The sequence below is a fragment of the Dryobates pubescens genome, chromosome 13 (assembly GCF_014839835.1).
Source record: "Dryobates pubescens isolate bDryPub1 chromosome 13, bDryPub1.pri, whole genome shotgun sequence".
NCBI lineage: Eukaryota > Metazoa > Chordata > Aves > Piciformes > Picidae > Dryobates > Dryobates pubescens.
This window is the reverse complement of record NC_071624.1, coordinates 32,061,931-32,084,855: the sequence shown is the minus strand read 5'-3', so window position 1 is coordinate 32,084,855 and position 22,925 is coordinate 32,061,931. Positions and strand designations below refer to the sequence as shown.

Below are 22,925 nucleotides of genomic sequence, written 5' to 3'. Positions count from 1 at the left end.
CAGTGTCACTATGCAGCTGGTTTCTTATATTCTCCCTGTGTGCAGTGAAAACAGTTTCCCTCAGGCTGCCCAAGCACCACCCTTGAAAATGATGTTTAAGCAATGTCTAAACTCCACATTTCCTCCTCCATTATTCTCAGAGCACAGTTCAGGGTCCTGCACCTCTCCATGTCTCATCGGCACAGGCTGCAGTCACACCTGGGCATTTGCTTTCCATCCCCTGCTTCTCACCTTGCCATTTTAATTGGCAGAAGACTCCCACTAAATCCCTGGGTTCTCTGATGACAGGTGATACCAAAGAAGGGAAAAACCCAGGCAGAGAGAAAGGAGTGCCTCATCTGCCTCAGGTGGCCTCTACTGACACATATGCATGAGGCTCCCCAAGGGGCAGCTGAGCAAGAAAAAGTCTGTGGAAGAAGAGGACCTGCACAAAACATTTCCACAGAGGTACAGGTCAGATCCTGAACTGCTTTGGCTGAGCTGCAGGCAAGGGAGATATTTAACCTGAGGAAAATGGTGAGAATTTGTCCCATGACCACCATCTCACCATCTGCACTTTCCCTGCACATCCTAAAAAGAATATCCAGCAGCACAGCTAAAAATAGGACTGAAGTTTCTCAACTTCACAGCAGACAGGCACGCCAGAGCTACTGTGTGTTATTGTGCTGTGCTGCCATGGGAGAGGAATACTCCTGTCTGTGTAGGAGGAAGCCTTTGAGAGGAAAATCATCCATAATAAAGGCCTCTTTTATCTGAAACACCTAACATTTCAGCTCTTCAAATCCCAACACTGCATTTTCTTAAGGCAGGTTTCTATTATGTGTTAAACACATCAGACAGAGTAATTCAGTCTCATCATCTAAATTCGGTGTTGTGATAGCTGAATGAAATTGGGGCAAGCTAGCTAAAAAGGTAATAAAAGCTTTTCATAAAGGCAGCATGTGAAATGCAGCAGTGGTTTGCTTTATCCAGGGAAGGAAAGAGAAACAGGTCTTGGCTTCTCCCCAGCGAGCTTCTGTTCCCCACCTGAAGCCCCTTGCCACGGTCTGCAGGGAAGGGCTTCCCAGAGGCAATGAGCAAGGTGAGGACTTTGTTGTGGTTGTAAGCACAGGAAGATTCTTGTCCCACAAAACTTGGTCTGTGTGGTCAAGAGATGCAGGGGGCAGTGGGGCAGAGAAATCCTTTCAGTTCCTACGCCAGTGGCTTAACCAAGGACTTAGCAGGGAGGTTTTTTCTGATCCAGTTTAGGCATTCCATGCTTTCCTGTTGCTTTCAGGACTGTTGGGTTTTAACATGGAGGAAAGGGCTGCTGTGCACTTCACACGGGAATGAAGCACACATTGGCTTGTGGCTCTCAAATCCAGAAACAAAAAGTGGTTGTTTTCCTCTACAGAATAAGCTTTGCCTTGTCTCCCACGTAGACTGTGCATCAAGAAGTCAAAGGCAGTGAATAAAACCCAACCACCTCACACCAGGATCAACCTGGCAGAATTGTCAGCTGTTTGCACAAGCTGCAGGATGCTGGGAAATGCTGCTCACCAGGCACAAATGCTCATGAAGCTGGGATCGTTTCTTCCCCCTCCTTTCTGAGCTGCATTCTCCAGCACACATTATCAGTGCAGACCTCATATGAAGCAGGGGGGTGCTTAAGGGTTTGTATAAGGACTCAAACATGGATGTGTGTGACAGCTGAATAGGATCTGTGTCCCGTCCAGGAGCAGCGTGTGAGGCTGCTGTGTCACGGCCAGTTTTGTGGGTCTGGAAAAAAGCAACACACTCCCTGTGAAATCCTGCTGGCCTCATCCATGAAATCACAAAAATTACACTCCCTCCCCACCCTCCTGTTCACCAATTCCTGCTGCTGGTACCTCAGCATCACGTCTGTCCAGTGGTCGCCCTGGATGACGCAATCTGGAGCGCTGCGGGACACCCAAGGTTGCAGCCCTGCGTTCACACCGCTCTGGGCTCATCTCGGGGTCACACAATGGTTCCCCTGTGGCTCTGCCTCTCCATCCAGCCTTGCTGCTGGACACAGGCTGGAACGAGAGCAGCTCTCTTGTGTGCCATCTGCCTGCAGAGAGGAGCGCTCAGAGATCCCCCATTTCTCCTGTGGAGGTGGTGGCAGGCTCGGGAAGGCAGCAAGCAGTGCTGAGCAGGGCCATGGCTGCACGGAGCATGCAGTGTTTAGTCAGCACATTTTTTCCGTGCAGGCCCTCAGGGCAGTCTTGTACACTTGGACTGGAATGCTGCCCACTTATGGTAGCCAGTTAACGAGGCCAGGCACTCCCAAAGCCGTACACAAACACTTGTGGAGAATGCCAAGTATCTTGTGATGCACAGCCCACAATTTCCCTGCTGCTTTCTTATGCAATGCCCTTGGTTCCTCGTGCATTAGCAAATGGATGTTCTCTGGTGGGTATCCAGAGAATGCCTGCAAGAGGAAGATCCCTGCTTATATTTCCCAGTTCCACAGTTACCTGTAGTAGAGGACTTCAGTCTACCAACTGCAGAGTTTTCCTCCTACAAACTAAGATTTCCAGTGCTCAGTTTCCAGTGCTCCTAAGAGGAGAGGGCTTAGATAAAGACTTTTTTCACCAGATCAGAAATATGGAGGCAACGAGCAAAGTAAGTTACTTCCCCCAAACCACAGGATTCATCACATGGCAAACTAATTAAACCCTGGTCCTGCAAAGTCCTTAGTGCCTATGAAATGTACAGTGTGTGGGGAATGACAGCCTAATCAAATACCTAACCTGACCCACATTCTTCAGAAAATCACCAAACAGCATATCCCACACCACTCCATGCAAATGCACACAAACTCAGGTGGCTGCCAGTACCCACCTAAGCCATGAGAAAACCCCAGCAGCTCAGTGTCAGCTCATTTGCCCTGCTCCACTGCCTCGTGTCCTATATTCATATTGCTTCCTCCTCCTCCTCCTTTCCCCCCCAAAATCGCTCTCCTGTGTTGCCACATGAGGCTCAGATCTCAGTTTAGCCTTTAAAACCTGGGGTCAATCTTACTCAAGTTAAGGAGGCTATCTTCTTCTATCAGTGAGGGTGCAACTAAATTGCCTGTCAGGACTCCCCATGTCTGATGAGCAGTCCTTATTCTTCTAATAACAGGGAGATGTGTGGTTTCTGCCCCTGACAGCTCAGTTCTGTGCAAGTCCCTCAGACACTCAGGACATGCAACCAAATGCACCTGCAATCCAGTTCCCTGGACCACTTTTCTAGCGTCTCCCTTGTGAAAGCTGAAACCACAGTGGTTCCACGAGGCCTTAATAAAGCTCCCTCCTACTCATGATATGAATGAACCCACACAACTATTGCACTCGAGTGTTTATATTCACTGAAAGATGTTTATAATAATGCCCACTTCATGCACTAGAATTGCACTTATTCTTTACTAGGTAAAGGTTTATGTCAAATAAAACATGCCCCTGATCGATTTACAGAAGGTTTGGGAAGGGCTATTTTAGGAAAACTCTCTAAGGCCTTAGTAAGTGACTTGTTTCTAAGGAACACCTGGTTTGCGTGGCTCAGGTGTCACCAGTGTTGGTGAACTTGGTAGCTGCTCAGGCCGCAGAAGCCTTCAGCCTAGCCGTGCCATGGCTGAAACTGACCAGCCCATGGGGAAATGTACAAGGGGCTGCTGTGGGCTGGCTCTCCACACACAGCGCCCTTCTGATGCTGTTTGCAAGCTCCAGACGTTCAGGTCCTTGCGGCACTCAGTGTCTGCAGGCAGGTGGATGTCTCTCGTGCTCGGCACAGCGCTCGTCCCAGCCCCAAGCCGAGTGAAAGGTTTGGCAGGAGCCCTCGCCCATAGCCAGACGCTGTCCCAGCCAGCCGTGTCCTCTTACTCCCGGCTGGGTTGGCCGAGCCCAGAGCTGCCCCTGACCCTTTTCCCTTCAGTGAAGCAGGGCTGCGGGCGTCTCTAGGGCAAGCTGCGAGTGCTGCCGTACCTGCGGGAGGGCTAGGGAGGGCTGAGGCGGGCAGAAGGAGGTGGTGAGGAGCTGCGGTGGGCGCCGAGAGGGGTAGAGGGAGCCGGCGGGGCGGGGAGGCGGAGCAGCGCCCGCGGTGCCTCGCCGCCGTGCATGTTAATGCTCGGTAATTGCCCGGGGAGGAGAGGAGAGGCGGGGCGGAGCGAACCGCCGGCTGCCCGCCCTCCTCCCTGCTGCTCCCCCCGCCGCCGCCGCCTCTCCTCCCCGGCCTCCCTGATGCCGAGGAATGGATAGAGCGGCTGCCCTGCGAGCCGCCGGCATGCTGGAGAGGAAGGAGCGGAGCGGCGGCGAGGCGGCGGCGGCCGGCGGCGCGGGGCCCCGGGCGGGCGCGGCGGCGCGGGGCTTGCCGGCCGTGCGGAGCACGCTGCAGCAGTGCGGGCTGCTGCAGGACCTCATCGACATCTCCCTCTCCAACCTGCGCGGGCTCCGCACCAAGTGCGCCGCGTCCAACGACCTCACCCAGCAGGAGATCCGCACCCTGGAGGTACGGGGCCGGGCAGCCGCCGTGGGGCCGGAGGGGAGCCCCGCTACCGCCCCGCGGTTCCTTTTCCCCTTAGCACCGGCGGCCGAGGCCTGCCCCTCACCGGAGCCGCCGGGCCTGCCCCCTCCCCCGGCGCTCTCCTTAGCACCGGGGGCCGCGCACCCTCGCCGGTGCCCGGGCCGTAAGGCAGCCTCTGCCCCTCTTCTGCCCCGGGTGGAGGGGGGTGTACGAGGAAGGGAGGGAGCCCCATCCCCGCTGCAGCCCTGGCAGTAGTGGCTCAGCCCCTTCGCTGGCTGGGCTGCGGGGCCAGGTTGACCGTGGCAGGGCTGTCCCCATCCCTCCCGGGGAGGTGAGGGCGGAGCAGGACAGGTGCGGGGAAGCGCCGGGCAGGCCGGGGGTGCCGCTGCCCGGGGCGGCCGTGGGGCGGTCGGAGCTGTCAGGCGGGCAGGGAGAGCTGCGTGCGGCCCCGGCTCCCGTGGCAGGGCTCCGGTGTCGCTGCAGGGAGGTGAGGCGGGGAGCAGAGGTGACTTGAGGCTCTCCAGCAGAGGGTGGGTCACCACATCACTCGTCCTGGGAGGCTGGGTAGGCTCACGCTCCTCCTCGGGTCGCTGATGTTTGCTTCGTATGGGTCCTGCCCTCTGCTCCAGGCCTGGCTCTGTCCCCCGGGTCGCTCATCTCGGCTTGGCTCCCTTGGCGTGGCTGACAAACGGCACGGCAGTCAGGGCTGGAGAGATGTTTTGCTGTTTAGAGCGATCATAGGAAACTCTTTAAGCGCAAAGCATGTGTGCTATTGTGGTGCTTTCAGAGGAAGCCCGAATCCATACTCTAGTCTGCAATAAGTGTTTGGAAAGGGAATGCAGATTTATTTTGACCTTTAGATATTTCCATCACATTTCATTTTACCTTGAGTGCAGGTAGGGTTGCTGTAAGCAGAGTAAACAATAACCCCCCCACCCCCCTTTCTCTGAGGGAAGTTTCAGGTAAGGAAGGAATGGTCCTGTTCTGCAGCCTAATCCTGGAGGCTGTGGAGCTGGCGTGCTGGGCCTGCGGGAAGCAGGATCATTGCAACAGTGCAGCTGTAACCTGCACAGATGCTGCAAAATCCATCACATGAGAGCTGAAGGTTGGGAAAAAAATTGTGAAACAATAGGTGGTAGGTAGCTTTTGGCACAACCTCTTGGGAATCTATCATTCTTCCTTTCTTCTTCCTCTGCCTTTTTGTGTGTGTGTTTGGTTGGTTTGTTTTGTGTGGTTTGGTTTTGTTGTTTGTTTTTCTTTTCTTCTTCTTAATTTTTTTTTGATTTATAGCACTCTTTTCCCCTCCTGCCACCTCCAAATGGCCTTCAAAAGGCTATTCTTTACAGAACAATATTTGTGTAGGCTTTTGGTGACCCTTATTGATGTCTCTTTTAATGTTCAAACAATGCCAGTCAGCATCAGTGTGGAAAATGAACCACCAGGACTTTGCTGGTGGACCTGTTGTGAAGAGAAGCCTTCATCCCCCCAGCATAAAGGCCTGCTGTCATCTTCAGGTTCTTCTCAGAGCAGTAAAAGCTTTGGTGGTATTTGCTGGGCGTGTGCATTCGTTCCTCTTAAACGTTTATCTGCTCCAGCAAGTTGGTGCCACAGTCACTGATGATCATAAAATTTATGATAAGGAAAAAATCTTAGCTGAAAAAGAGCTGTGCTCTTTGATGCACAGTCCAGGGAATGAGTTCTCTGGGAATTCAACCAAGTGCTGGGTCTCTGCCAACGTGGGAAGCTTTGGGCATGGGTATGGATTGTGTGGCCTTTGCTCTGTTCGGTTGCCTGTCCCAAAAGGAGTTGTCAAGCGTAGCCCCAGCCTTGTGCTTGCCTCCCTGTGCCGGGCTGCAGATGCAGAGGACAGCCTGCAGAGATGAAGGTCTGTGTTTGCATCCCCCAGTTGTAATTTCCCTCAGTGCACCTGAGGGTGGTGGGCAGCAGCACTGTCTGCAGGTGATGAGCTGCCAGAGTCCTTAGGTGCCGTCAGTGTGCCTGGGCGAGCTGTCAGAAACGTTGTGTGGCCATCTGCCTCTGCCCATCGCATTGCATCAGTGGAGAGATGCCCTGGGACTGTATGGAGCTAGCTGTATGGAGCTAGCTGTATGCTAGCTTGGCTGTAGTGCACAACCCTGGACAGATTGTGGGCAGCTCCTCCAGGGTCAGCAGTGTCACCAGAAGCTCAGGGATCTCCGGTGCTGTGGCTCTCTGGGTGGCCTTGAGTCGGTGAATGGCTCTGTAGATGGTGATTAGTGACGACTTAGTGGTACAGCTGCCGTCCTGGGAGGGTCCTCCGTGCTTTGGGTTTGAATCCACACCTGTCCTCTGCTCTTGTGCAGAAACTGAATCATGGAAAAAGGGCAATGGAAACTGAATCATGGAAAAAGAACTATGGAAACTGAGCTGCAGTAGTGTAACTGGTAAAGCCACAAGGAAATGATAAAACATGGGATAGATAAAAGCAGCAAATTGGAAGCAGGAAGTGTTTGGGAAAGGAGGGGACTCGACTGGAAGCTGAAGTAGCTCCTGAGGCTGCACCTATGTGATCTGAATGAAATCCAATGTGTAGGAGGAAGGGAGGGAGCCCCATCCCATCCCAGTCAAAAATCAGCTTATTGATCTCCCTTTCTGCTCCTATTTGAAGGAAAAAAAGTGCAGGGAAGCTTCAGTATTGTGCATAGCTCTTGCATCTCTGCAAGTTCTGTAGTGTCTAGTTCTGTGGTGTCAAAACTGTGCACTTCATAGGTGAAGAGACATCTCCTTGAACACTGTCTCCTCCATCAGTGAACTGCAGGCCTTCAGAGCACCCCTGCCTGTGGGTGGATGCTGCCAGGTGGACCTGGCTGTCTAACCTCCACCCCTGCTCAGCCGGCAGCCTGTGCTCATTGCCATTTCTCATCCCAAGGTTAGCACAGCCCTGAAGTGAAGTTCTGAAAGTAGCTGTGATGTGAATGGAGCCAACAGCCTAAAACAGCAGTGCAGGTTCATCTAAATGCCTTTGCTACAGCATGGTCCTGCTGGCACCACTTCCTTCTGTGCCAGTTCACAGCTTGGACAGCTGCCATGTATCCTGTGTGCTCCTTAATGTGTCTGCTTCACAGGAGAGAACCTCAACCTCACTGAAGGTATCTGAGTGCACACTTAGAGCCCCAACTGGCTGAAGAGCTCTAGGCCCTTCCTCATTCCTCTTGTGTATAAGGTCTTCTGGAAATGATGCTCATGGTAGATGAAGATTTCAAACGGGGTCCTTGGCAGGTAAAGATAAGCTCTCAGAGAGGCTCAGATGAGCGCAGGGTGAACCTTCTGTCATACAGAAAGAAGTGGGGACAGAAAGGGCTCTGGGAATTGCTTGCAAAGAATGCCTTGAGTGTAGATGCCTCACATGAGCTGACCCTGTTTCAGATGTAGGAGGGCCCTTTCTTAGAAGGGCAGGGAGTTTCCCTTGAGTGGAAAGCAGCCTGAGTTAGTTTGGTTATTAGCAGAGCAGGTCCTCTGGTGCCACAGGGTCTTGGGTTTGGGGTTTTGGTTTGTGTTTGTTAATTATATGTTCTACCAAATAAGTGCTTGAGTGTTCTTTCTACCCAACACTTTGCTCGGTGGCTTGCTTTCAGTTCTGTCCTAGCAGGTTTACTCATTTCTCAAGTCAACTGCAAAACTGAAATGGAAAAGGCTGCTAACTGTAACCTGTATGTAGGAGAGCAAAAAGGGTCTTGCCATGTGGGGAGCATTCAGTGTTGCACCAAGCATCCCTGGAAGGAAACAGCTCTGTCAGTCTTGTAACTCTGTTCTTGCACTAATCCCTTGCATGACTCTTAAGCTGTTTTGTGCAAAATCAGAAGCATATTACTGCAAGCTGCAGTTCTTTGTAAAAGCAGTGTTTCTGGGTTTGGTTAGGAAGCTGCTAATGGGGCTGGGTTTGACATCTGTAGTAGTGGAGCCCATGGAACATTTTGTGCTGCAGCCCATGGCAGTCTGGAGGTGAGAAGGAAAATACAGCCCTGTGTGCTGGCTGCAGGGGAAGTCCCTGTGGTTCCTCAGTCTCTTCTGCTGGGAACAGCAGAGCAGGTTTGGAGAAGTGTGGCAATTACCAGACTAACTGGGCCACCTTTGGGGTTTTTTTTTTCCTTTCTTTCTTCCCCTGCCATTTTTAACTGCAGCAAAGCTGAGGCAGGACCAGGCTGAACCGAGACCTACAGTGTATTCAGATGTGTTTCTCTACCTCGGCTCTTGCATCACAAGAGCTAACTGCAGTGTTTCTGGCATGAAGCTGTCTCCTCACTGGTTATGGTGGGAGTGCTGGGGAGGGGTGGTGGCACACATTGTTCCTGTTCCTAGGAAAAACTGTCCTCAGTGCTCTTTGAGGGGACTGTGTGATGGAGATGATCTTGGCCCTGGGTGTAAAGATCACTTTGGCTTCTGCCTCAGGAGTGGCTTCTGTTAACTAAAGCACCGGCTGAGAAGCCTGACTGCAGCAGTGCTGTGTCACAAACAAGTCAGTCTGCTGCTCTGCTGCTCCACAGGTCACCCTTTCATATTGGCTGACTGACACCTGGGGATCCAATGTGTTTGAACTTGCTGCGGCGTTATCTCCAGTCGTTTGGCAATCTGGCCAGAGAATGCTTATCTCCTACCAAGCAACCTCTAAGCAGAAACAAATGCTTTGAGAATGAGGGGAGGCATGAGAGGAGAGGAAGAGGGATGATAACTGCCCAGACTTGCAGACTGGAAGTTGGGCATGTGGCATGCACAAGGGAAGGAAGACTTTCTGTTTGTAAATTGCATGAGGTGGGAGTAGTGAATATTTCAGGCCAAACTGCAACCTGTAGCCACTTGTTTGTGGGCCTTGTTCAGCTGAAGACTTCCTTTCCCAGCAGCTCTTATGTAAGAGAAGAAAGACTCTTACTTAATCTTGCTTTTTGCATAGATGCAACACATTTGTTTTGCTTAAAAGTGTCTTTTCTGTAGGATCTCTGAAAGTTGTGCACTTGTTTGTGGGAGATAGGCTGCAGCAGAGGTTGTTTGACTGGGAAGGAGGGAGATCTATATTATTTTCAAGTGTGTAGGCATCTTCTTTGGGACAGCTTGTCTCTGTATATGATGAGAACTTGCACATCATGATGGAATTTAGCTCATCTCCTACCACTGATTTGCTATAAATGATGACACAAAAAGTAAGCAGCAGTGTTTTAACTGGAGTTTCCAGGACAAGCTGTGATGAGTAGGTTGTCATCAAGATGAAGATAAGACAAGAGAGTCCTCAGTTTTCTCTCAAGGTCTGTGTGTATTTCTTGGTTTGGATTCTATGATGCACTGACTGGGAAGCAAGAAAGGAAGGATCAGAGCAAGGCTTTGTGCTGCATTTCTCTCTCTAAAGACCACTTGTGTGGTCACTGGGTTATGTTAAACCAGGACTCTTCCCACTCATCTTCACGCAGACTCAGCTTGGAGACCCTTAGCAGCAGCAGCTGAACTCCAAAGCAGCAGCTCAGCGGAGCCTGGAGCTGAGCCCTCAGTATGCAATGTACGTGCCTGCAGCAGTAACAGGAACCCACAATCTGTCGTGCCAGGCCAGCCCCAGTGCCTGATTCTGATATTAGTGCACCTTCAGAACTGATCTAATCGGTGAAGCAGCCCAGCCTGAAGCTCAGCTGCAGCTGGCTCAAGCCATGGATGTCACCAACTTGCACAGATACCACCTGAGCAGGGCTGGGCTGGCTCTCAAGTTCAGGTGCTAGCTGTTAACTGCATTTCACCCAAGGAAAACCCCGGTTAGGGTTACAGCTGCACACTAGTGACACATTTACAGCTCTGACTCAGCCTGGTGGTACACAAACGTCTCACCTGGCTTTGTTCATAAATAGAGGAACACCTAACAGAAGAAGTTGTGTGGCACACCAAATTTAAGCTCAAAATGGTTATTTGCAGCATAGGCCATGGAATCCTTCAGCTGCTTGAGGGATAAGCCCTCACCTTCCCTTTAAGGCCGAGATTCCTTAGGCTTCTTTTCACCCCTAGGGAGTTATTGTATTTTAGTCTTTTTCCTGAAAAGGAAAATTGTCCTGAAAGCCAACCTGGCTCCCTCACTGGGCTGGGGCTTGGAGAATGTATTGGCTAGATTGCTGCTGTGCTGAAAGGCACAGAATGATGTACAGATGACAACACCCAGAGACACTGACTCAGCCATCTCCTGCAGACTTCCCTCCCTGCTCATTTCTTGCTCCCATGGAGAAATCCCACAGGGCTGATGCCACCAGCAGCAGTGTTGCCACAGGCAGCAGGCTGAGGGGGGTGGGGATGGAGGCTCTTCCAATCTGCAGGCACACCTGCTCCACAAGAAAAGGGTTGTTCTTCCAAGACATAACTTGTGAGCAGTTGTGCATAGCAGTGTCACAGTCACTCCTGCTTCTTGATGGCAGCCTGAAGCCAGTCAAAAACTAGCACTAAGAAACAGTTTGGGCAGTCTGGGTTGGCTTTGACTGCAGCTATTCCTTACTGGCATGGCTCAGGTGTGATCCATGCCCCCAGAATCTCAGACAGGATCAGTCCTAGGTTAAACTAGAGAAACTCTGTGTTGCTGATAGGGTGGGAGGACAGCTGAGAGCTACCAAAGAGGTGGTCAGATGTGTCTTTTGCCTTAAACCAGAGCTGCACAGAACTCTGTGCCACCTACAGGTCCCAGAGGCATGTCCCAGCCCAGCTGTACTCCCACTGCACACACTCCAAGGAACATGAAGCAATCCTTGCTGCAGCTGCAGTGTCCACCTGAACCTGTGCTCACTGACAGGCACCAGTCCTGTGGCTGAGCTCCCTGTCTGTGTTGTGAGCCTGCTTTTTGCAGCAGCTGTTTAAATTGAGCCCTGGAATGTTCCTGAAGTGGAAACTCAAACCTTGGCTTCCCTGTGATCTCTCTGGGCATGTGTGCATCACAGCCCAGCCTGAGAGCCTTTTGTTCATCTTTCTCTAAGTGCAGCACAAGTGTCTCCAGTCTGAGCTGTTGGGGCTGTAGGTAGATGGAAGATGCAAGTCTCATGGACTTGGGCACCTCAGTGTGTGTGCAGAATGTGTGCCTGGATGGCTGTGACTCCAGTACACTTTCCATGCTTTAATGAATGGGGGTGGGGGAAGAGAGAGCTTCCTCTTGTGTTGTTTTTTGGCAGTGAAGAACCCAAGGAGTTTCAGGTGTTTTTCTGGTTATACTTGAAGAGGTGGTTGGAGGGGAGAGTGTTGAGAGCTGGAGGTGAATCCCAGCCCATGGCATCCTCTGCCTAGAGTGAACAGAGGGCAAGGCTTTGTCATCCCTTTTCTGGCTAGAGAGAAAACCTAATTTGTACTGAGTGCATCTTGGGGAAGCACAGAAGAATCACAGGACACTATCAGTGGAATAAGGAATGGTGCTTTGATCAGGGCTTACAGAATGTCTCTGATATGATGATTATTAGTTATGCCATATGGAAGAGCTCTAATAGCAGAAGCTGTGAGATCCACTTTAGAGCAGTAATTAACATCTCACTGAGGAATCTTGCTGGGATGCAGCAGATCCAGGCCCTGGTCTGGTCTGAGCTGCCAAAACAGGTAATTGACCACGGGGTTCAGAAGGCAGCCAGGAGCCTGGGTCCCTGAAAACCCCTGAGAAGCCTTTTGCAAGTATGTTGAAGAGGGCAGGTGAGCACTTTCCTGCCCAGTTCTACTCTCCTGATGTGCTTCTACAGCAAAGGTTTGTTGATGTGTCAAAGAACTTTCACTTCTGTTTGAAGCAGTCTAAATTTAGAAAGGAAGTTTTGAGCTGCTCATTGCTGGGGGGGGTGTGTGTGGGGAGGGCTATTGTTGAGGCTTGCAGGTTCCAGAGCGAGGTTTTATTTGTGCTGAATAAGCTGGAAAGAAGATATAATGTTTTGGAGATTGAGTTCAAGCAGGCATCACCACTGAATACATCAGGCAGGGGGGGTGAGTGGATCTGTCAGCAGGACAGTTACTGGAAGAAGTGTGTCAGTGCCCCTTGGGCTGCTCTAGGAGATCCCCTCCGTGCCTGCTTCCTCCCATCCCATCCTTAAAGCACAGAGAATTTTCCAGTAAGAGTTTTCACCTTGCAGAGCAGCCTTTGCTCTTTCTCTTGGAGCAGGCTAGAGGACTAACTCCTGCTCTGGGACACGCTTGCCCTGCTGAAATAAGCAGAAGTCCTCAGAGTTTGTTGTTTAAAGCTTCCTGACGTTTGTAGACATCCCCCTCTTGAAAAACCGTTCTTCATCTGCCAAGCAAAACACTTCAGCTTGTGAAGCCTTTTGTCTTTCTGACCAAAACTGAAACTTTCCACAAAGTCAAACATTTCTTGTGAAAACTTCTGCCTTGAACTCTCCCAGAATGCCTACAGAGAGCATTCCGAGAGCCTCAGAGCAGCACCAGGCAGCAGAATCAAACTCAGTGCAGATCAGATGCAGTATTCCCACCCCCACCCCCGTCTTGGTGAGTTCTGGAAGCTCTGCCCTTGTCTATTCCCCTGTGCTTTAAGGACACAGCTGAGTAAAACACACAGGTATTGTTATCAGGAGACTGGGCCCTATGGGGACATTTGCATAGGCTTTCAACCTGCTCCCTCTGCAAAATAAAGGTTTCTTTTTTGTCTTTTTTCCTCTTTTTTCCTTTGAAACACAATGGTGTCTGTAAGAGGAAGGAGGTCATGGTGTTGAAGTAAGCCAAGGTGAGCACAAACACCAAAGACTCCCAGCATTTGCTCACACAACTAAGCTGGGAGAGATGGCAGAGTAGGTCTCAAAGGGCTTGTCAAGCCCATTTGTATTAGGGCAGGACATTGTGTGTGTGTTAAAACTGCTCTGGTCTTGCTTTGTGGCTCAGGTGTGATCTTTGTAGAACCACTGGCTGACTGCTCCAGGCCTGATTTAAGCACTGCTGTACTGCTGGCATTTTGTGGGGGGTGTAGAGAGGCAGAGTTTCTGTAGGGCACCTCTCAGTGCACCCCAAATTCCTGGGACATTTGCAAGTCCTGGCTTGTGACTTGAGTGGTTGGAAGGCTTGGAAGGAGCAAGGAGAGCTGCTGTAAAGCCAAAGGTCTTTAGCTCCTGCACTGAACCAGTGGCTGGCTTTGTGCTGAGACAGCATTTGTGGAGACATGGCCCTGCTTTTGTGGGTTTTTCATAATGATGTAGAATGCAGAAATCCCCTCTTAGCATAAATGGTCCTTATCAGCTGTCATCTGGCAGTCTATAACTGGAGGCACAGCTAACTTAGCAAGAGCTAAGCAAGAACTCTGCTAGGCTGCCACTAATATTTAGGTTTTGATTCTTATGGCAACTGACTCTCCAGCAGTGCCAGCTGCCACGGCATGCTCCAGTTCCACTGATGTGTTCTTTCCTCATTTTCTTCAAGTGGCCTCAGTTGCCAAGAATAACTAGTTTGAGGTCTGAGGAGAAGAGCTTTGAAGTGAATGGCCACCTCACAACCCAGGGCTTCCAGCTGAGGGGAGCAGGGAGTGCTTTGGCAGCGGCAGGCAGTGCTGCGGCTCTGCTCTTTGCTTTGCTCTCTGAGGCCAAGCTGCCTTTGCCCTGTTCCATAGGGAAGGGGCAGATCCTGCCTGCAGCGTTTCACTGTCACATTTCTCAGTGTCCTGTTGAGGTGCTGTGCCAAGAAGGGTGACTTGAGGGACTCAACATCTGGCTTTGAGGCAGCCAGGTTTTGGTGAGAGGGCTGCAGAGCTGACAGCAGCAGGTTGTATTTCTTCTTAAATGCCTTTGAGCATTGCTGTGGTGGTCAACTTTTGTGAAGCTACCAAGTGCTGAGCTCATTACTGGCTTGCCTGCCACCAGCAGTCCTCTACACAACCTTCCTCAAACAGCTTGGCACTTCCATGACTGCTGCACTTCCCAGCTCTGCCTGCTGCTAAAGATGCAGTAAATGCTTTCCAGCCTGCTTGCCTAAGAGATTAGGTACTTGCTCTCCAGGTGCCCAAATGCCACTCCTGAGGACAGTCAGTCCTCTTGCTGTCACTTCAGATGCCCAAAGGCAGAATGAAGGAATGACCTCCAGAGCAGGCAGCATCAGACAGGTGCAGATCACCACAGCTCAACAGAGACAAAGCTACCTTCTTCTCAATGATGTCCTCATGTTCTGATGAGCTGCTGCTTGCCATCTGCTTTTGAACAGTCATCATATCATTATCTGTTCTGCCAGAGACAATTTAATTAGATCCTCTTTCAGTGGGTTTTAATCAAGTGTTATGGGGTGGCTGGTGAATTATTTACAGCCGTATCACTTGATGGAACATTTGGTCTGCTAAAGGTATCATGTAAGTGACATATCTGCAGCAAAGTGTGCAGCTGGCTTCCACTTGGGACCCCACTTGTGTTCCTTGGGGTTACCCAGTTGACATGAGATGAGTGTCAGGCTATGTGAGCCCACTTCCCTTCACAGCAGTAGGAACCCAGTGTGACTGTGCTGAAAAGAAAGGAGTCGAAGCAGTTCAGAACTAGGGTAAGGGCTGAATTTAGCTCTAGTCTCTGCTGGCTCAGTTCTTTCCTAAGTGCCTTTCAAGGTTGAATACCTTAAACAACGTGGCCTTGACTCTCACTTGAAGCTCCACCTATTTAAACAAAAGTGCTGCTTCAGACTTGGTCTGATGTAAACTGAGTGGGTTTTGAGCAGGCAAGGGAGTAAAAGGCAGCACTCAAACAGCAGAGATAACAAAGTGAGAAGGTGGATGGGTTTTGGAGTGCAGAAGGCTTCTTTCTCTGCCTTGTTTCACCTGTCCCTTAAGGGGGTGAAAATTTTACAGCTGCAAGGTACCTCCTTTTTGATCTGGTCAGGTGCTTGTTTCAGCAACATGACTGCTTCCCAGATCAGCTCCCAGTCTCTGAGAGAGCCCCAGCATGGGAGGATCCCCCCCTGCCTCCACCCAGGCGGAGCTGTAAGTTTATAGCACTAACTGTCTTCCATCCATTGTTTACATAGCCTCTAGTGAAATGCAGTTGGAAGATACATAATCAGAGCTGTGGAAACCTTATTCCAGGTGTTTATTATGCTTATTTGGTATTTACAATCAGCATAAGCTTGGGTGTGTTAACACTTGGGGTGCAGGCTGTAGATGCAGCTCAGGTTCCATTTGTCACTGGAAAATTACCAAGTACCTCTGAAGATGAGTTTGGCTTCCTTGCTTCTCTCAAATTCCTTCCAGTCTAGGATTTAAATGAATAGTTTTGCAGGTTCTTGGTGGTGTCTTGCTTCACTTGCTTCACAGTGCTGAGGTAGAGAAAGACAACTCAGCTGAAGCTTTGTGATCTGATCCAGAACAGAGGACAGTAATGTGCCCTCATTTTGAAGCACAAATCTCAGCTGAGTGTATGGAGTGAGGACATTTGACACACTGCTGAAGGCCATACCTGATATCAGGCCAGAGGCTTTACCCTGATTGTACTTGTCCTGTGCACATGTGAAAGCAGCACATCCTAGACTGATTTACCCTCAGCATCAGATCTGCAAATGTTGATGCAGGAATTGTCCAGGCTTTAGCTGCACAAGCACAGAACCTGGTGGTGTTGCCTTGTACAATGTTTAAAACTGGACTTAAAGGGAGATGTGGTCATTGGCAGAGCCCTGTCTGCAGCTCTGCTTCCGCTGCTGCTCTCCAACGTGCAGCCATGCCTACAAAAAGCCTCCCTGCCCTCAGAAGCCTGATGCTTCCAGATCAAAAAGTTGGAGCTTACTACATCTCAACACCAGTGCACAAGGATGAAGAGCTGTTACCATGGTTACAACACCATGGGATGAGAACTTCCAGCTTCATCCTCTTGCATCACTCATGGGGCCATGCCGTCTGTGGAAAGGTTTCGTTTGTTCACACCTAGCTTTGAAGTCTCCGCCACAGAAATGATTACAGCAATGCTTTCAAGTCCAATTACTCCTGAGGCCTTCCTCTGCATTGCCTTCTTTTTAAAGAGCTTGAACCCTTTCCTGAGGCTGATAATGAACTATGAGGATAGTGAGGAATCAAGAATAGCAGGTAGCAAAGTGACCCTGCCATTACCCGAGCCATGCGTTCTTTCACTGGCTGAGCGCAGATGTTTAACTTCAGCACTTCAGGAAATGGTGTCCAGGGAGGTCTTGGAACCCTCCCTCCCCACAAGAGACCAACGGACAGTTTAGCAGGTCATTGTCTCCTGTTGGAGATCGCCATTGTCCTGAGCCTTTGGTGAAGGAAGAGACTAATTTACACTCTGGCTGTGTGGATGTGTCTGCATGCCTTGAAAGGCTGCTCAGAACGAAGAACTGGGGTGAGAAGTTGTGCTCTCTACAGTTCCCCTCTGCATTCAACCCTGCTCTTTTATTCTCCAGGATGCCCCAAGACAAGAAGGGAGTGCTTGAAGGCTCCTAAGTGAAAGCTGAGCAGGTTACGCTCACAGCTGAAGGCACTGACAGCACTCAGCCTGCTCTTGAGAGCACTGCTGCCAGCCACAGACCTTCTAACCTGTCTTGGCAGGCAGCTGGGGCAGACGCCTTTGAGACACACTGCTCGTAGTCCTGCTGCTGTCCAGTGTTTGGGAGACAGCACAGTGTGGAAGCTGGGATAAGAAAGGACTTCTCTGCATGTTTGTTGCATTGCAACTCTCACATCAGAGTGGCATTACAGATGGCATGGCTGTGAGGAACATGGAGCCTTGGCATTGCTTATGTGGAGTGGGTACCTGAAGCACCCTCCTGACAGCTTATCTGCTGCTCTCAGTGGTCAGGCTCGGGTGAAGCTATGCAGTGTGTAGCTTTCTAGCCTGCTCCCTTTCCTTCCAGCTGTGCTGTAACCCAAAAGTTTCCCCTCTCTCGCTGCTGTGCTCGTTGGTTTCAAACACATCATTGCTAGCTTGAAGCTTTGTGCAGCCTTGGAAGAGTAGCAGCAGAAGGCAGGTTTGCTCCTGTCGCTGAACCAGCGCTCCCCTCCCCCAGGCTTGGCTATTATTTATGCAACGTGATCCAACCCAGAGTGGCTGGGAGCCGATGGTCCAGAGTTCATTTCCAGTTATTATTGTAGCCCAGAGTCAGCCTGGTGAGAGGTGCTCCTTTCCAGCACACAGCATATACCCTTGGAAAGCAAAAACAAGCTCCAGCTCAGCTTTGCTTAGCTTCATGCAGAAGCTGTTTCTGCTGAACAGGAAAAGCAAGCTGGAGTTGCAGCACTGCAAGAAGCTGCTTCAGCACCCAGCTATAACAAACTAAGGTCTCTCCCAAGTAGAACTGATGCACAAGGAGGGCTGATCTGCAAGGGGTGGTGGAAGCTTCTCTTTCTACTTTGTAGAGATGTGTTGGGTACAGTTCATAGCTGTGCCTCTGATCTCCTGAGCTAGGGCATAGCTGCATAAAACATCTGCAGAACTACCTTGCTAGGCTGGGGGTCAGACTGTGGTGGTCCTGGCAGGCTCTGAACAGCCTGAGCAATGAGATCTGCTGTCAGGAGCCTCTTGTGGGCTGTGGGTTTGCCTGCTCTGGAGCTCAGCCATCCTACCTACCATTAACTGGGCTAAGTCATCTTAACTGCAATGTTTTTTACTGTCTAGGATACTACTAGAAATCCTTCCCAGGGAAGATCACCCAAGGCCCTGGCTTTGAAGGCAGGCACGTTCCAAAGTTGTTGGCATGGTGTCCTAGACTGGAGATTAAAGGGGCTGAACTGGGTGAATCACTACCCTCAGAGGATGACGTTCTAGCGTTGTGGTGCCACCTCTGGGGTTGCTACAGTCCCAGCAGCAGCCAGCTGATGGTAACCAGAGCCAGCGTCGGCGCGGGTGCTCGGCTGCTAGCAGGAAAGCCTCCCTCAACACACCAGCACAGCAGGGTTTAGGTGTGAGGCTGAAGAGGTGCTTTGTCCAGCTCAGGACCTGTGCTTGGAGATGAGCCTACCTCATGGTAATTCCCTCATTGCCTCTCTGCAGGCAGTAATCTGTCTGCTGCCCTGGGAAACGGGGGTCAGGCAGCTCCTGGAAATACACCGGTGGCAGAGGCTGCCCAGCTCCAAGGTGAAGTTTAGCAGGGCAGCCCAGGCTGAGCTGCCAAGGGTAGCCTCTGAGCTGAACAAACAGGTCACACAGGTTTGCAGACACTCTGTCCCATGCCAGCAGAGCACAGAGGCTGCAGCAGCTGGATGCTCTGTGCTGGGAGCAGCACCAACACTCTGTAAGATCAAAGGTGAGCAGAGCTGAGGCTCCATGCAGCAGCAGTGGTTGAGCTTTGTTTAGCAAGAGTCCATCAGAACAGCCACTAATTTAAGGTCTTTGCAGTTAATAATTAAGTCCCTCCTACAAACACCACTGATGTCATTAAATGGTCTTTCCTTTAGGGAGACACCAGTTTGGATGCCACAGTCTGACCAGTTGTGCCCTATTTAGGGACCAGGGGTCACATCCTGCTTTGTCTCTGCAGGGGTGACTCCTGCTCTTCCTGTTGCCTCACTCCTCTGTTGATGTCCCTGCAGAGTAGCAGGGGGAGTAGGAAGGAAGGAGAGCTGCTCCAGTACAAAACCTCATTCAACACACAGGCCAAGAAACCAGCAAGTGAGCAGCAGTTTGATAGCAGAGCGAAACAGGGGAGCTCATGCACGTAGCTCACTTCAGTGCCTGCAAAACAAACTCAGGAAAAAGGCAATAAATAAACCTCTGAGGGTCCCTTCCAACCCACTGCAATCTGTGTCAGCCTGCAAAGCCTTTCTGCACCACCATTCTTCTGCTTCAGAGCAGTTCCCTGCATCAGCCCTCTGCGAGCAGTGAATCCACGAGGCGTGTGAGCTCTTCTGCACTGGGGAACCAGGAGTGTTTAGGAGAAGTGATTCCTCAGGTGTGCTGTGCTCATTGTGAGATGTGGCATGAGAGCTCCCTGGTGGGAGACCTGTCTCAGACCTTAGGCATGAGGTGCTCTGTTCCTATCCTTTGTCTTCCCTGGCAAGGCAACTGCCCTTCAGGGGAGTTTGCCTCACATTAGTGCTCCTGATTCTGAGCTGGGACTGGCAAGATAAGCCCTGTGAGTTTGTGTTTGCTGTCAGAGGAGGAAAGAGAGCTGAGCTGGGAAGCACTTTGCACAATTCCCACTTACTGATGGCATATCCAGCCCTAGAGGAGGGAGAAAGAAGCAATCCCTTGCCTCCATTTGATGTTGTAATTGTTTCAGGACTCTTTCTAGAGCTGAGCTGTGGGTGACCTGCTTTCTACTTGGCAGCTGAATCCCAGTTATGCTAGCAGAGAGTTTTCATTCCTGCAGCTGGTGCCTTGGTGCCCAAGGCTCTGGAAGCATCCTCTAAAACTGAGGAGCACGCTGAAAATCTCTGACCCCACTGCATGGCAGAACACACCAAAGCTCTGCTCTTCTCCTCTTAAGAGCTGAAATAAGGAAGCCTGCCCTGTAGGTTCAAAGCACTTGGAGCAGGGTGGGTTTAGTGCATTTTGCTCTTTCTGGCAGTCCCAAAAAGCAGCCTCATGGCAGCTTGTTCAAATAAAGCTCTTGCTGGTTTGAAAGACACTTCCAGAGAACGTGGCAAGTTGCCACATTCCAGTTAAGCAATTTCCTATAGCTGACTTTTTTTCAAACCCACATGGTTTTCTCAGCCATCTCTCCTCCACTTCTCACTGCAAGAAGCAAAGAAAAAAGTATCACACAACCCAGAAGCCTCCAGCCCTGTACTAATTCCTGTCCATTTGAGGTCCTTTGGGAAGCTGCAGCAGGCCAATGTCTCTCAGGGCTCTGTGCTTTGATTCATAGCGTCACAGAATGGCTGAGGTTGGAAGGGACCTCAGAGATCAGGGCAGGGACACCTCTCCACTGGACTTGGCTGCTCAAGGCCTCATCCAACCTGGTCTTGAACACCCCCAAGGAGGAGGCAGCCACAGCCTCCTTGGGCAACCTGTGCCAGAGTCTCACCACCCTCATACTGAAGAACTTCTTCCTCAGCTCCAGTCTAACCCTGCTCTCCCTCAGTTCCAAACCATTCCCCCTTGTCCTGTCTCCAGACACCCTCAGGAAGATTCCCTCTGCAGCCTTCCTGTAGGATCCCTTCAGCTACTGGCAGGCAGCTCTCAGGAATATTGATAGCAACTGTGGAGTACATTTTCTTTAACCCTTTTTTCCCCTTTCTGAAAGGGTTCCCTGGTTAGAACAGAGTTTGGTGCAGACCCCAGAGTTTTGATAGCTGCAAAGCTGTTAGCTGCTCTGGGGCAATCTGTTCCTGGGGTGCCACATGCTAGTACCTAACAAAGGGATGGCTGAAAGAGGTGTCCAGCAGTGTCCCAGCAGCTGAAGGCTCTCCAGCTGTGTGATGCTGAATTCTTCTTAGGCTGTTGCTAACAGAGACATCTTTACACAATGAAATGAAAGCTTTAACACGAACTAGGTTTTGTCTTTTTCTTCCCTCCTCTTTCACTTGGCTCCTCACCTCTTCTGCCCCAAGGATACTCAGATGCATTCCAGGAATCCTCTGCTTGCTGGTGAGAGGTTTCAGGGGAGGCAGAGCTGTTAGCAGTGGAGCAAACTCCATTTGTCTCATCGCGAGACCGGAGCACGGAGCCTTGGCTCTGGTGTCTGTAACCTGTGGGGGAAACTCCAGTTCTGAAGAGCTGTGGCATTGTTAAATGAGTGTTTGCCTTCGTGAGGTGCATTTGCCCTTTTTTTTCCCTTTACTGCAGCAGATCTCAAGGGCAGCTAAGGAATAGGATGTTTGGGAATCCTGCCCTTGGAGAAGTCAGCTTCTGGTGAGGAACAAAGGAGTGGTTGCTGAGCCAGCTGCAGCAGCACTGCTCTGTCTGCTGCTGGGCTACAGCTGCAGACAGTGAGGCTCTCTCAAAATGCTGTGCTCTTCCCTGCTGAAGCAAGAGAGCAGCAGTAACTGCCTGGCTAAATTCAGTGGGAGGCTCTGTGTCCTCTGACACCAGGTTTTGGCAGGTGCATTTAAAAACGAACTGATTGAAGAGCATCTGCTGAGTAATGGAGAAGGGAGAAGTCCTTCAGGTAGTGAGGTGTGCTGTAGCTTCCTATTTTGGGGTGACTGTGTTCACTCCTCTCCCTTTCTCTTACCATTTGAAGAAGGTGATTGGCAATGTTGCAGAGGCAAGGCTGGACACGCAGGATTTGTTGGCAGGCACTCTATGGAAATGGACTCCAGAACGTGGAACGCTGGGCTGAGGAAGTCCGTGAAGCTGGGAAATCAGTTTCAGATAACTTCAGTATTCTTTGAAGCAGGTCACAGCTGGGGAGCTAATAATAGCCTGCTGCTCATTATTTGCACTTTTCAGGTGGTACTGTAAACAATCCAGCAGGATTTGTAAACCCCCCTTGCCAAAACACGGGGGAGAAACAGGACTGGGGAGGAGGGATGGAGGGGGGAAGTTCTTTGGTTTAAGACATTCTGGATTCAGAAGCTGGATAGTAAAGCAAGGCTGCTGATGCTTAGGGAATCCTGCTGTTCACTCATCACGTGGTGGCTGAGCAGATGCAAGGGCTGTGTCTGTGGAAATCCTCAGAACAGCTGAGCTTTGGCAGCAGAGCTGATGTGCTTGGGTTTCCAACGAGCCAAATATTAGGAAGGCAGTACCTGGGCACTGCCTCAGTGCCTGTGAGATGGTAAGAAGCTGTCTGCAGCACTGCTGGATCGCTCAAACATCTCTAGGCTTTGTTACTGTGGAGCTGAGAAGGGATTGCTCCCAGCAGTGGTTTCCTGTCACAGCTGGCAGGAGCTGTAGGGTACCAATGGCTTTGGGACTCTTTCCCCTGTTGTGTTCCAGTTTTCTGAGGGGAGCTGAATCTTCAGCAGTGCCTGACTTATCCCTGGCCCTTTTGGAAAGATAAAGGTTCAGTACTGTAAATGAAAGGAGTCTGAAAAAGAACCCAGCAGTGGTCTTTGCAGAATGGCAAAGAGCTGCTTGGCAGCAGTGAAGAATCTCACAGTTGCAGGAATGAGTTTGTGTCCAGCGCTCAGAACTCCCTTCGCAGGCAGAAAAAGACAACATAGAATCCCTTTGTCTTTGCCCTGCTCCTTAGGAGGGGAACATTTCCATGACAAAGTAGCATGCAGCTCGTTACAATGGCTTTTTCTTTTCTGGTAAGCAGTCATGGGGGGTTTGTCAGTTCTGCTGGCTGCCACTCTGCAGAGTCCCTCCTCTGATGCAGCCATCTGAGCAAGAGATCGAGCAGAAATCCTCAGCCCCGGAGGCTGCTGAACTACTCTCCAGTGGATAACCAGAGGAGATACTTTAACACAAAAGGGATCTAATGAAGCACATGCAGTGCAAGGGGGGTGATGAAGGAGTACTTTGAAGTGTTTCCTAAGGAGCTGAGGTGAACAAGCGGATAAGTCCTTTTGCAGACATGTCCCTGCAGGCATCTCTTAATCTTGGAGTGACCAGGAGGTCTGGGTGGAAGTGGGGGCAAATGCAAGACCTTTCCTG

General features: G+C 50.8%; 1 protein-coding gene across 2 annotated transcripts in view; it reads left to right on the top strand.

The window, feature by feature from the left end:
- The first annotated feature begins 4,151 nt into the window (after positions 1-4,151).
- Positions 4,152-22,925, top strand: part of KSR1 (kinase suppressor of ras 1) — a 61,417-nt gene continuing 42,643 nt past the window's right edge. Inside the window, exon 1 of one of the 2 annotated variants that reach the window (XM_054166308.1) lies at positions 4,152-4,488. In XM_054166308.1, the coding sequence (XP_054022283.1) occupies positions 4,231-4,488 (258 nt within the window). In that variant the 5' untranslated portion in view covers positions 4,152-4,230. The remainder of the gene's footprint in view (positions 4,489-22,925) is intronic. The other variant, XM_054166307.1, reaches the window with a different exon arrangement.